This window comes from Perca flavescens, chromosome 11, assembly GCF_004354835.1.
Source record: "Perca flavescens isolate YP-PL-M2 chromosome 11, PFLA_1.0, whole genome shotgun sequence".
NCBI classification, from domain to species: Eukaryota; Metazoa; Chordata; class Actinopteri; order Perciformes; family Percidae; genus Perca; species Perca flavescens.
In genome coordinates this window covers 19,753,099-19,766,837 of record NC_041341.1, presented here as the reverse complement: position 1 = coordinate 19,766,837, position 13,739 = coordinate 19,753,099, and the positions used below count along the sequence as shown (strand labels likewise).

The 13,739-nt window shown below is 40.8% G+C and overlaps 1 protein-coding gene across 2 annotated transcripts in view; it reads right to left on the bottom strand.

Annotated features, from left to right (window-relative positions):
• Positions 1 to 12,739, bottom strand: part of zmp:0000001200 (dedicator of cytokinesis protein 9) — an 84,666-nt gene extending 71,927 nt beyond the window's left edge. Inside the window, exon 1 of one of the 2 annotated variants that reach the window (XM_028591978.1) lies at positions 12,288 to 12,739. In XM_028591978.1, coding sequence (XP_028447779.1) covers positions 12,288 to 12,404 — 117 coding nt within the window. In that variant the 5' untranslated portion in view covers positions 12,405 to 12,739. The remainder of the gene's footprint in view (positions 1 to 12,287) is intronic. The other variant, XM_028591975.1, reaches the window with a different exon arrangement.
• Between the last annotated feature and the right edge of the window lie 1,000 nt (positions 12,740 to 13,739).

Below are 13,739 nucleotides of genomic sequence, written 5' to 3'. Positions count from 1 at the left end.
CTGAAGCTATTGAGGAGGAGAGAGGGGGGGGGGGGCAAGGTGGAGGGTGGGGGTGTGGCCTTGACCAACTGCCACTTTTCTCGTTTGAAAGCCATGATGTCTCCCTCTCATGGGTTGGCCAAATTCTCTGGGCGGGCAAAGCAGAGAAAGGGGAGGTAACCTTGCTTGTTATGACCTCATAAGGAGCAGATTCCAAAAACGGCTCATCTGAGCTTTCATTTTCTCAAAGGCAGAGCAGGATACCCAAGGCTCGGTTTACACCTATCACCATTTCTAGCCACTGGGGGACCATAGACAGGCTGGGGGAACTCATATTAATGTTAAAAAACCTCATAAAGTGAAATTTTCATGCCATGGGACCTTTAATTATTGTGTTTACCAAACATGTGCTCGTACGTTTCTTGGAAATAAGTCATTCAGCATGAAAAAATGCATAAAACATGACTAATGGACTAAAGAAATCTAAGTTGACCAAGACCAAAACGACCGATTAGTCAACTAATCGACTAAGAGGGAGCAGCCCTACCACACAGCCAACAGACGGGACGCAGCGCTTCATAAAATAAAGAAAATATTGCGACACTTTTGATATATTGCAATAACGATATTTAGTCGATATATCTTGCACCCCAAGTGCTAATTTGCACCTTAAATTTGTTAGAGTACATGCATATATTAGCTAAAATAAATATTTTTTAATTATTCACAATCCATAGTGGTACTTTACTGCATTTACACATTAAAAGAAATTCTGCATGATGTTAATTATTATTATTATGTAATACAATTTGTAGTAATTTTATTTCCTCATGGGATTGGCATTTAAAGGATTTTTTTGTTTAGAAAATCCAGGAATGGTATGCCACCTTCTTCCTGTTGTAGTTTGTTGGCACTGCCAAGCAGTGCCCCGACACCCCCTCTCAGAGGCCCCCACCCTTCCTGACGAAGGAAACACATTTTCTGGGATACATCCCTGTTTTAAAAAAGTGTCTGTGTCTTAAATAGACCACTTAGACCACACGTAAGGAACAGTGGAGCCCCCTTAGTCCCTTGTGCAGAAACACACAAAGTGCAACAGAACTCTCTCATGACAAAAAAAAAATCTCATTATTTGCTTCTGATCCTGTCTCTGTTGTTGGCATTTTGTGAGATTTAACCTGCCTCTTGGATCAGGTTAATACCACAATGAGCAGTGAGGCTGCTATAGCAACTAAGACGGATTTGACATTTTTGAGTCTCAAGTGAGTCACTTGAGAAAGCGTTAGTCAAGAAACAGAAAAATGGACAATAGCTGCACAAACAGTTCTGTCATATTTTGAGAAACACAAATGCTATTGATGTAGTCAAATTCAACACAATGCTCCGTGAGTGGGGGATGGTGTCGTTGGCTTTTACAGACTGAGTGGAGACACTTTGGTACGTGTGGACGTGGCCTAAAAGGAGATTAAGTCAAGTCAGGGATACCGAGCGGTTTATCTGCACAGCAGTGTGCACGGTGAAGAACAGGGATGTGATAATGCATGTTTATGATGCTCAACACCATGCAGGGTTTCTGCTTTTAGCCACATCATACAACATAACGTGTGGCTGAATGTCAACAGTGTGCCGCCCGGGGTCCAGGATCACTTTGTTCTCCTCCATCACAAACCAAAGTGGGATTAAGAGCAGGCCTTGAGGCACACAGCCACACTGCTGCTCCTCCATAAACACCACACAGCTAACTTTATTTATCCATCCAGGCAAAAGGACTCCACTGTGTGGTGCACACTTAGCACAATCCTGTCTCCCAATGCTAAGTCCCTGAAAAACAAACAGGAAGCAAACAAAAACAAAGCCTCAAGGAGACATCTGTCTCTAATGTATGCACAGGCTTTGACAGAAAAACCAAACACTGATTACCATGGCCACTTGATTTCCTACTGTGTAAGACTTTTATTTATGTCTTCAAGCTATTGCATAGTTTTTATCCCTCTCAGGCCCTAGATCTCAGTGGATGTGTCACATCAAACAGAAGTAATTTGTGTATTGTGGGCAATTGAGTGCACAATAGGATAGTTTCAGCTTTCAAAGAAAAAAAAAGAGCTCAGCATTTCATTTAAATATTTCTTGAATGGGTAACTACAGCAACTCATCAAGATTCCTTTTACACTGGACAGCTTGTCTAAACTTTGTATTGTAACTGCTTAGCACTGCACAGAAAGTCTCTGTCAGTGGTACAGTACATTTATTCAAGTAGTTTACTTAAGTACATATATGAGGTACGGAGGAAATAATGGGTTACTACATTTAGTAAGTAAGTTTCAAATTAAAATTTTACATTTAAAGCATTTTATGAGCTTATAAAACACAATACATTGCTAAAGATTAAACCAGTGGATCCCAAAGATTTTGGCTCAGCAGTTTTGCTAAAGAGAAATTAACCTCTGAATTTTTCATTTAAACAACAGTTTCAGGCCCAAACAGGTAAAATAATCTCATAGTTTGCAGTAAAAGCAATGATAAGACAAAAGTCAAAAAAATGAAAACAAAATTTGTTTAGATGAATTTTCCTTTTAAATCATCTCATAACCCCCCAGCTGCATCTTGTGACCCTCTGACAGGGGCCTGACCCCTAGGTTGGGAACCAGTGGACAGAACTAACTGGTCTGTAGTAGCTTAATCTCAACCAGTTACAATAGTAAAATGCAACATCAGTAACAACAATCCAATAATGCAATGTTTGATAATGCAGTCACAAGGGCCTTTTGTCTGCAAAATAAGTACTAGAACTGCAGCTTTTGATTATTTTAGTAGTCGAGCATTCTACCAATGATTCCATCGATTAATCGGGTAATCACATAAGAAATACTTTGCTTTAATAAAGAGTAATAGTAAATATACAAAAAGAGATAATAAGACAGGTCTCTTGAAATGAACGACTAACCCAATCAGCTAACCATAGTGGGCACACAGTAAAACAAACTAATAACAGCACGCTGTATATAGTAATATGGATTAAACAAATGTTTGATGCAAAGAATTTGCTTGAGTTACTCGAGGAATCATTACAGCTCTAATAAGTACTTTTACATTTGGTTCTTTAAAAACATTTTGCTTATGATACTGTAGTTTTACTTAAGTTGTATTTTGAATGCAGGGCTTTTAGTTGTAAGAGAGTATTTTTAAATTGTTGTATTGCTACATATTCTTAAGTAAAGGATCTGAGTACTTCTTCCACCACTTGAATGTATTTTTCATCATCTCAGAAGTCTTTCCACGAACAAAGTTTACATAAAAATCCAAAGGTGAGATGCAAACCCTGCCCCAAAAACCACCCAATTCCCGGCCCGCCTCCAGCAGGTTGTGCCCCTCCCCCTCTGGCCTACAGTGTGTCAGAGTGAGGAATGCCAGCTATGCAGCTGGCCTGGTGAAAAAGTCATTAGAGTTTATCCCCTCTGGCTGTAGCAGGTCCGATCCACAAACTGACTGCACAGTGCACAAAGCCATAACAATGAGTGCTGAGAAATGCAGAGATCTTTTTAATTAAGCTAACAGCATGCACTGTGGGAAAGAGGGAAACATCATTGGGAAGGGTTAACTTCACATCGAGGAGCATCTTACTTTCATCTATTTATCTAAATAATGATGCATTTACCCACCTCTGCTTTGGAGCCTTGGGTAAATTCAAATAAGTGCCCTAAACTTTTAGGGAAATCCCAGATGAACGATAACTTTACTGGTAACTTTCACTTTCATCTCTGCAGGCTGATAGCAGTCAGCGGCAGCGCAGAGCAGGAATTTTCGGTAGTTCCTCAAACACTTTAGCCCTCCATCCTCAACACAGAACTAATACGTACTTAAAGTGATGGTTCAGAGTAATTTACCCTAGGGTCCTTTGCACCATGACCTCGAGCCGAACACCCCCCCAGAAGCTTTTTTCACCTGGGTTGAACATTGGGAGAGTTAGCGTAGAGTAGCGTTATCAGCTGAATAGCTTAGCGCAGGGGCTAATGGACCCACGTTTGTATCTCATAAATTACCCCACTAATAATGCCCGAAATTATACCAAACTTCTACACTAGTAAAAATAGGTTATGCACTCATAAAACGATGGATTGGAAAGTTTGTAAGTACACCAGAAGTTTATGAACACTTGCCTGCTCTCTTCTGCTCTCTGTTGCTGCTGCTGCTACCTGCAGTTAGACGAGTGCTTAGGGCCATCTACAAATTACTACACCGAAAAGAGATACAACAAAAATATTTATTAATTTAATGATTAAATAAGGTAATGTCTCCAAACTTACCTCAGTTATTACTTGTCTCCTGCTAGTTATATTACAGCACTTACTTTAAAAAATAAGTTAAATAAAAAAATATTTTTGTTGCATCTCTTTTCGGTGTTGTAATTTGTAGACGGCCCTAAGCACTCGTCTCACAGCAGCAACAACAACAGCAGAGAGCAGAAGCCAGCAGGCAAGTGTTATTTACATAAACTTCTGGTATACTTACAAACTTTCCAATCCATCGTTTTATGAGTGCATAAATTATATATACTAGTGTAGACCTTTGGTATCATTTCGGGCATTATTAGTGGGGTAATTTAAGAGATACAAACGTGGGTCCATTAGCCCCTGCGCTAAGCTATTCAGCGGCTAAAGCTACTCTACGCTAACTCGCCCAATGTTAGACCCAGGTGAAAAAAGCTTCTGGGGGGGTGTTTGGCTTGAGGTCATGGTGCAAAGGACCCTAGGGTAAATTACTCCGAACCATCACTTTAACAATTATTTCCAAACACATTTAATATTTGCCTCTGCATTGCCTCAAGTGATGTTTAAATTGTAAATGTTTACACACGCCAGTATTCTCTTTTCACAGATTCTTTATAAATCTCAGTACAGGTAACTAGCTTTTGTATTGGCTAATTGTATGCTAATCCATCCCTCTGTGTTGCAACACATCCAACAATCGCTGATCCAGATATGATCTGCGTTGCGAGTGTGAATGGGAGTTCAGAGACCACAACGAGGCAATGTCAGAGGAGGCCAGAGGGAGAGATATGGTGTGCAAAGCAGATTAACCTACCGAGAATGGGCTGTTCGCTTGACACTAAATCCTCAGTAACACAGAAGAGTGAGTGATGAAAACAAACAGGTGCATGGTGGCCCTAGATGAAAAAGCAGGGGATCACCAAAATCATTAGGATTCATATTCTGGAGACCATTAACATCTGTACAAAATTTACCGGCAATGTAGTGTCTACTGTAGTAGTTGTTGAGGGATTTGGACCAGAGTGGTGGACTGACAGACCGACTGACACTGTCATCCCTTGAGACATGCACCCTAGCATGGCTAAAAATAACACGTTTATAAGACCTTAAGTTGAGTCAAGGTTATCAAAGTTCAAAAGGTTCAAAGTACTGAAGTGTAGCATACATCAAAGAACTAAGTCAACTCCACACTTGTCAAGTAAAGTGAACCTCCACTCAGAAGAGAGGACAAATCCTTTAATTGGCAGGGATTCAAAATGATAGAGAATGCCATCCATTGGGTAGAAAAAATAATTACAAGGTTATGAGTGTTAGCTACAGCGTACCCTCCAATCTCATCTGTCATGGTAACAGCCGTGTTCCCACAATTACAAGTTAATGGTCAGTTGCAGTGAAGGATGGAAGGGAAACATTACTTTTATAGACAAATAAAGGAGCCTTGGAGAGTAAATGCACCTCACAAGGACTTAAAAGGAAATGTGCTGGTCATTACTCTGCTCTTTCTAGACATTTCTCCATCAGCCAGCATGGATGTGTTGTTCAGTCTCCAGTCAGGAGTTCTATAGTGCTTTTCAGGGCTTAATCCCATGAGCTTAATCTGTAGGACAGTGCACGTGTTCAGAGCAATGATTTTGCCTTTGGAGCTTTATGCTTGACCAGTTTCACCCGTTGGCTAATACTCTGGCTGGCAAAAATTAATGAATCAGTGGTGGCAGGCAGAGCAGAATCCACCTACACTTGATATATTTCTCTCATTCATTTGCTCTTGTGTGGGCTGGCCATGTAAAGACTTGTTTGTAGTGGCACCATTCATGTGACTGTTGGACACAGCTTGGGGCTTATGGGCACTGCCATGCCCTGATGTAGGGGAGGCTGAGTACCAGTCTCATTAGAATAAACTGGGTCTAGATTCCAAAGGTTGTCAAAATAGGATATTTATATGCAGATGGATAGCTGTAGGTTATGTATTTGATATAACCTATTCAACACCTAAAAACAAGACAGCAGTGCAGAGCAAGTGCAGCATTGCACAGTGCAAAGACATTATTTCCAATGCAAGAGCGGCTGCACAAACCATAATTACGCACACACTGCTCTGGTTTTCCGCCAGGGTTAGCTTCCCAAAATTTGAAACTCCAAAATGTAACTGACTCCAAAAATCTCAAGCATGGCAAAAAATATGTAAAGAGGATGTGCATTCAAAAAACATTGTAATCGTAACCAAAGTTATTACAATTCATCCTGAGGAGAACATGAATGTCTGTACCAAATGTCATGACAATCCATCCAGTAGTTGTTGAGATATTTCATTCTGGTGGTGGATCAACAGTCTTTTGTCCAACACGTAAACTGCAATCTCTATTTTCCTTCATTACAATCTTCATTAGATCACAGACAATGATGCCAGAGTTATCAGTTTACAGAGAAAGGCAAACTGGATTAACAACATACTAATCATAGAGGAAAAAGAAAGCCAAAGGAGTTGTGACTCAGTACGTCCTCCACAGCTGCACTTAGGTGTGTGTCCTGCTGACTCAAAAATAGCAACCATAATGATCTCAAGGATGGAGAACAGCATTACTCCACTTGATTGCTAAGCTATTGATGATAATGTGCTGCAGTCATGGCTCCAAAGCAGGATGTAAAAGGAAATTTGATTCAGATTGATGTGTTGTAAATGTATTGAGGGATTTAGACTGTTACAGAGCAGCATTAAAGGCTTCCATAACATCGAGCACCTAGCAGCTTTATTATTCCACACTATTCTCCATTTGGATGGATAAGAGAGCGCAAAAAATACAAACTGTCAGAGAGAGAGAGCGGTAGCATTCCAGCATTCAAAACAAATTTGACCTCAGCAAAAAACCTTGACTTATGAATTATGAATACAGTTGGATTAGAGGAATGTATGTTCTCAAGAGATGAGTGTAAAACAAGTCCCAGAGTGCCATGCACTTGTTTACAGGAAAACACCCACTGGCCAGGCTCTTCTGCAGGCTGCCACTCTGTTATGGTAACCTCCTCCAAAACAGCTCTGCTCTATCAGGCAGAACACTCAGACAGAGTGGGCGGTTTAACAGCGAGCCCTGCCTAAAACTTCTGGTCAACCCAAATACAGCCACAGGAAACCTGCTCTATCTAGTAAAAGACAGGCCTCTGCTGCTCCCACAAGAAGATGAAGGACAGGAAGTCATGGGCATTTCCTGTTAAGGCAGGCAGGATGGAAAGATTTTGGAGACTTGGTGGTATCAAAAGTGACAATGAACTTTCTTCTGTTTTGAGAAAAATTCAAGTCATCTATCATCTATACTGCTACCCAAGCACAGCTGTATAAGTAAAATGCCAGCATATCTTGTGATCTGACCACAAAGCAAATCTTGGGATTCTGTCTTGGCTCAAAATTCATATTTAACACTTATTTTGACATGTGGTTAAAATACATTCTGGCACAATGAGGGTGTTGTAAAATAAATCAGCTGTCCTAAAGAGATAAGCCAGTGCAATTCATGTCCATGATATTTAATAGTTTGTTTTCATTTGCACTGGAATAAATTCTGTCTGTCTGGCCATTGGATCATTTGAGTTGGCTTTGCTACAATACTCAATGTGGACTAACCAGGGGCGGTCAAGGCTGGATGAAGGTAATCCTTTCAGTTTTTGACAAAGTGCTTTATATTATCTCAACCTTCGTGTGCTCAGTTAAGGAATCCTCTCAACCTTCCCACTCCAACTGCAAGAGCCCTGAGTGGCAAATCTGGTTTAGATTATAACCACAACTGCCAAAAACCATGCCCAAACCCAAGCAGACACATTTTATAGTGAGTTTGATGGGTGTGTTTTATTTCTCACTTTCCTTGAAATGCATCACTACACTGCTTATATCTGGGTCTTGTGGAGTTTAAATGTTTCCATTTCAGTTACTGTAAGTTACACAATCAGCACATTAACTTGAAAATGTTTAAAGACAATTGTGCGTAATTACTAAACTATATAACAGCTGACAGGTGGAAAAGCAGCGGCACTGTGCCATGTCTCTTTAGATGCCAAAAGGGAACTGTAGCCATGTTACTCCATCCACCTGTCACGTGTTATATAGTTTACCTGTCAGTATAACGCAAAACAATTTAACAGCACCACAAACTGCAGCCTTTCAAAGTGATCATGAAGTTCAATTATTACCTCTCTAAAAACAGCTTTAACAAAAACTGAACTTTATAACCCGTTTTATTAGACTGTGCAAGTTTTTGCTATAGGTGGGCCTATGGGCTTGTCTAATTCACAGCATAGGAGAGAGAGAGAGAATGCATTGGTTACTAGAGCAGCATCATGTATTATTGAGTGATTCAGAGAACTCATCTGCTCTCCCATCTCTCCCCCCACTGGTTTTGTTCTTGTAGAGTACCATTCACCATCCCAGTAACAAAGCTTCTGCACCGTTTTAGTCTGATTCCAACAGGCCTTATAGACACAGACAGAGGAAAACAATACCAACATACAAGAAAGCAGAGACGTTTTTTTTTTTTTTTTTTTTTTTTTTTTTTTTCTTTGCAGTTTTTGTAGACCTCCGATCAATCTACTAAGCAAATCTTTGGTGAGTGGCATGACTAACAAATCCGGCTTCACTATGTGTGGGGACATGACTTCAACTCTGCGTACGATCAAAGAAGGAACATGTTCTGTCAAAACTAAAAGTTGAAAAAAAAAGTCCCTGGCACACTTACTAAAAAACACACAGAGTACACACACCCACTCAAGGTAATCCTGGGATTCCCACATCTTGGGAGAATTTACAAAACCTTGAAAAAGCTTTTAGTTTAGGATCGATTAGATCAAGAGGGCTGACAAAAGTAGAGGTGATTGTATACATGAAGGGAGGATGAATGAACTCTGCTTGTTGATGTAGATGTAGAAGTTTACTTGGGTGAAACCGCAAGGCAGGAAATGCTGTCCACCTGCCAAACAGATTAAGAATCATCTAAATTGTCCATTAGCACAAATATCCACCAGGAGGCCTAGAGAAGCTTGTTTGCTGAAATAGAGACCTGAACATACAGAGTGAAAAGAGGAGCTGCAGCAATGTGCAGTACAACAAAAATATGGTGTTTTTTGAAAATGAAACCACGTAAACCTATTCTGGTACAACCTCAAAATACAATTATGAACCTGAAAATGAGCATTATATGGGCAGTTTAATGCCTAAAAGTGAGGTTAGGCAGCAACATGTGTGCTCTATTGATAGTTGTCTATATTGACAATATTTTCATGTTCTTTTCTGCAGCACATATGAGACCTCCACTTTCCCCTTCTGGTTGCACAGTGAGTCAGTTGTGGGTGTACTGTCCATGGGCGGCTAATGGCATCACTCCTACATAATGACACCCATCTGGCATACAGCTCCCTCGGGTGAGGCATATTGCAGGAACACTGAGGATCTGAGTATATCACCATTAGGTGGCAGGCAGTTAGGACTATTGATTACAATTACACAACAGCCCCCCAGCTGTTTCATACACTGTAATACACTAACTAAACATTTCCAACTGCCATTGATTTGTTATATACCAATCAGCCGATACATAAATGACATGTACATGCTGTTTAGTGCTGCAGACAAAACCCACAACAAAACTCTAGGCTACACACTCAATAATGTCTCTTTTAATTTTACACAAAGCAAAGTTGGAAAAGGCTTCCTGTGTTGTATCGAAGTGCAACGCCAGCACAACAAATTCAAAGCTGGTGACAGCCATCATGGAGCTAACAGTGTTCTCAGCATGCCTAAAGCGTGGAGAAACCGAGGGATGGCTCAGCTGAGAGCTCTGGCCTATTACAAGTCTCTCTGCTGCTCTCCACTCCCAACAATAAACAAAGAGGCTCTGGTCAGTGTGTGCTTTCACGAAAATGCACAAATTGTTGTGAGAGGAAGAGAGCAGTACAGTGCACTTGATTCCAAAACAGAGTTGAGAAATTGCTGTGTGACCACTAGGCATGTACTGTATGTACTATACTGTATGTTATAATCTATATTGTGTGTTTCTGGGAGTTTAAAAAGGACAGAAAAATGTGTTTCAAGCATGAAACAACCATCAGAATGGTTGACCACAGCTACAATCCCCTCTTTATCTCCCTGGAACAGATCCCTCTATTCCTGCTGAGGTATTTACATGTTTCATGGAGGAATTAATTGCAAGTTGCGTGGACAGCGGTCTCGTGTACAGTCACATTCTTGTCCCACTGAGAAGCATCAGCAAACACTTGAACTTAACAACACAGCTAAACAATCACTTCTACAGCTCACATATCCAGGGGCGGGGCCAGAAGCCGGGCCATGGTTGGCAAGGCCCCCCACCTGAAATCAGATTGGCGCCCCTTGGTGCACTACCAGAGTCAGAAGGTGACAGGTAGTCGATTTATTGATATGATGGACGTTACTGAACAGGCCTACCAGGTACAGACTCAGGGCCCCTGGACTAGAACCACTGTATGAAGAAACTTAACATTTCTCTTTGTAAAGTCAACCAAACGGGGACGCAAAATGACTACACAGAGACACAAATGACGATAAGAGATTCAAAACGACTTGGAAAATACGCAAAATGACTGTACTGTAAATCTGTGCCTCAGTCTTTCATTCAAAAGTAATTCAAAAGTTTTTAAATCCGCCCCTGCACATATCTGCCAAATAGTTTATAAACAAATGAACTGCCGGATGTCTGCTGATACTAACACAAAACCCAAAGTCTAACACAGAGTTCCTACAAGTTAGCTCAGTCCTCCTTAAACATCTTGATTTACCAACATGCATACTTCTATCCATTACTTCCCTGCTCTCCTCCCTCAAGCGTCTCTGGCAGTGCACCAGAGTGAGAATGAACAAATAATATGAAGGTGTGGTTGGATTTCTGGGATCCTGACTTAGGATTCCATTTCCCTGACAGAGAGCCTGGATGGTGTCCATTTCAGTTACCTAGCAACTTCTGACAGGAAAGCTGGAACAATCAGGCGGAGCACCAAACGCCCAACACACTCGGACGCAACAGGGCCGAGTCCTTTTTCTTCCTGAGCTCTGTGGAAAAGTGATACTGACAAGGTATACTGCAGATCCTCATCACCCAGATGTTCCAAAGTGGACGGTCAAATTCAGCATTATGTCACTGTCACTGGACACTTTAGGTGTCTGAAGCATGAAATTGAAGCCATACGGTTTCCCTTGTGAAGAGGTATTATGTCATCTCAATAAAACCGATGCCCTCATTGACACAAAGTACAAAACACCTTGATCAGGCACTGATTCGTTACAGACTCTCCAGGAAAAAGGACACTTAGAACAAATGGAACAAGTGAGTCTGGAAGTGAAATTTCTCAACAACATTGTGGCATTTCAACAAATCTCACAAAGTGAAGAGAATGTGCTATAAATCACAAAGTAAGGGAGATAGGCTAGTTGTATTGCACTATTAATGCAAAAGTCCACCTAAAATTGTACAACATTTCTCTATTCCTCCTCTGTAAATCACTCTCTAACATTTGTTGTTCAGGGTCACACACTACATATTATAATATAACCTGTAGTCACCCAATAAGCCTGCACCCAGCTGATCCAAAGTCAGCTGGGTGAGGATGAATGAGAGTGCAGGATTTCAGGCACTTTGGGGCAATTTAGCAAAGCTCACATGGGCATTACATGTTCTGTATACTACAAGCAAATATATATTGTATACACTTTTTCTATTGTGCTATATGGAAAAGTCCACCATTTTTATTTTTTTAACAAAATCCACCCCTGCCTTTATCCATCTCTTTGTCACAGATACACACACCGTTATTAATTCACCTAAAATCTATCTTTTACACATTTATAGGCCAGGTTCACACACGCCATAATAGAACCTGCAATTTTCACCCAAGAAAGCTCGTGTGCCACCCAGCTGATCGAAAAGGTAAAAGGTGACTCACAGGTCAACAAAGGTTTAAACAGACATGAGGACACTGACCAAGGTGGTATTAAGATGGAGGAGGAGAGTTAAGGTGTGTACTTACAACCAGCACGGAAGTCCTGACCACCTCAGAGACACTTTGCCTGAGTTCAGCTGCGGTGCCAGGTTTACCTAGACCCCGCGTAAATCTCCTGGTCTCCGGATGAACTGGAGTAGTCATTGTTGCGCACCACTTTGCATTAATAACCGTTTAATAAAAGTTCTACAAGCGAGCTTTAAAGGAAAACCATCACCGGTGTATCCGTTTCTCCGATCCACGCTAGGAAGCACCACGAGTTTGAAGCTGGGTCATGTTGTGGTGTAGCTGCTGATTCACTCCCACCTCTCGCTTGCATACTTTTCGCTTTTAAAAGTCAACGCATGCTGCATTATTCCGGCGCGCTCCCTTCTTCCATCGGATTTATTGTTGTCATAATAAAGGATCCTCTTGAGAAGTGTTTCATTGGCCGTCTAGCGCCAGACAGGAGGTGTATAATCTGGTTGTCTCCTCAGCGCACTCCGCCCCTTACCGGTTTAAAGGCCTGCCCACTCGTGTCTGTGTCTGTGTGAGCTGCTGGGCCTGGACTTTGGACTTCGAGCACTTACACTCTGAATGACTGAACCAATATTTTTCTACTACCACAAAAATCACAACTCTGGAAAACAGAGAGTGTCACTACTTTTGCCCCTTCTGGCTTTTGAATAAACGTATTAATTTACACTATATCTCTCTTAAACAGAATAACCAAATACAAGTTGGTTACTATCGAGTAATCAAGCTGGTTCACTGTCATTACTGAAAACTGTATGGAAATGTGTATGTTTACCTGTACTGTATGTGCTTTAGCTATAGCCTACGGTGTGTCAGTTTGGCCATGCTAATAAAGCCTCTTTGAATTTGAATAACAAGAGATTAGACTCACTATTAAGTTCTGTCAAAGTTGTGATTGTTTAAAACCAAAACTGCGCTTGATGCTAAAGGACATAACTTTCTGATATTAGAGGGAAAACAATCTTTTAATTATAACTATTTTAATGAGTTTATTTAAACTGGTGTTGTAAGAAGGAGGAGTTACTTCTTAAGAAAAGGGAGAAAGAGAAGTAAATAATTAGCTATGTAACTATGTACATCTCCACACACTCAGACAGTCCAAAATTAGACTTTGAGAAACACAAGTGTAAACACAAACAGTGCTGGCTACACTCTCTATTGCTATTATCTAGGCTATATAATCCCAGTAGATATTAATTAGATAATAGATACAGGTGCTGGCTTCTTGCAGTCACAAAGAGCTAAATGCAGATTTAGAAGAATTCATAAATGCATGAATTAATATAATAGGTACACTCACATTCAGATCAAAACAAGGCTTTGCTTTCTATAGCTTGTATACACTAATATAAAGACACTGTGGTTATGGCTTGACTCTACCAAAAGGCTTGATCAATGATGCCCTCTGTAGGTCACAGCTGTAAACACACTGAAGAGCTGCCTGGCTGTACATTAACTAAACAT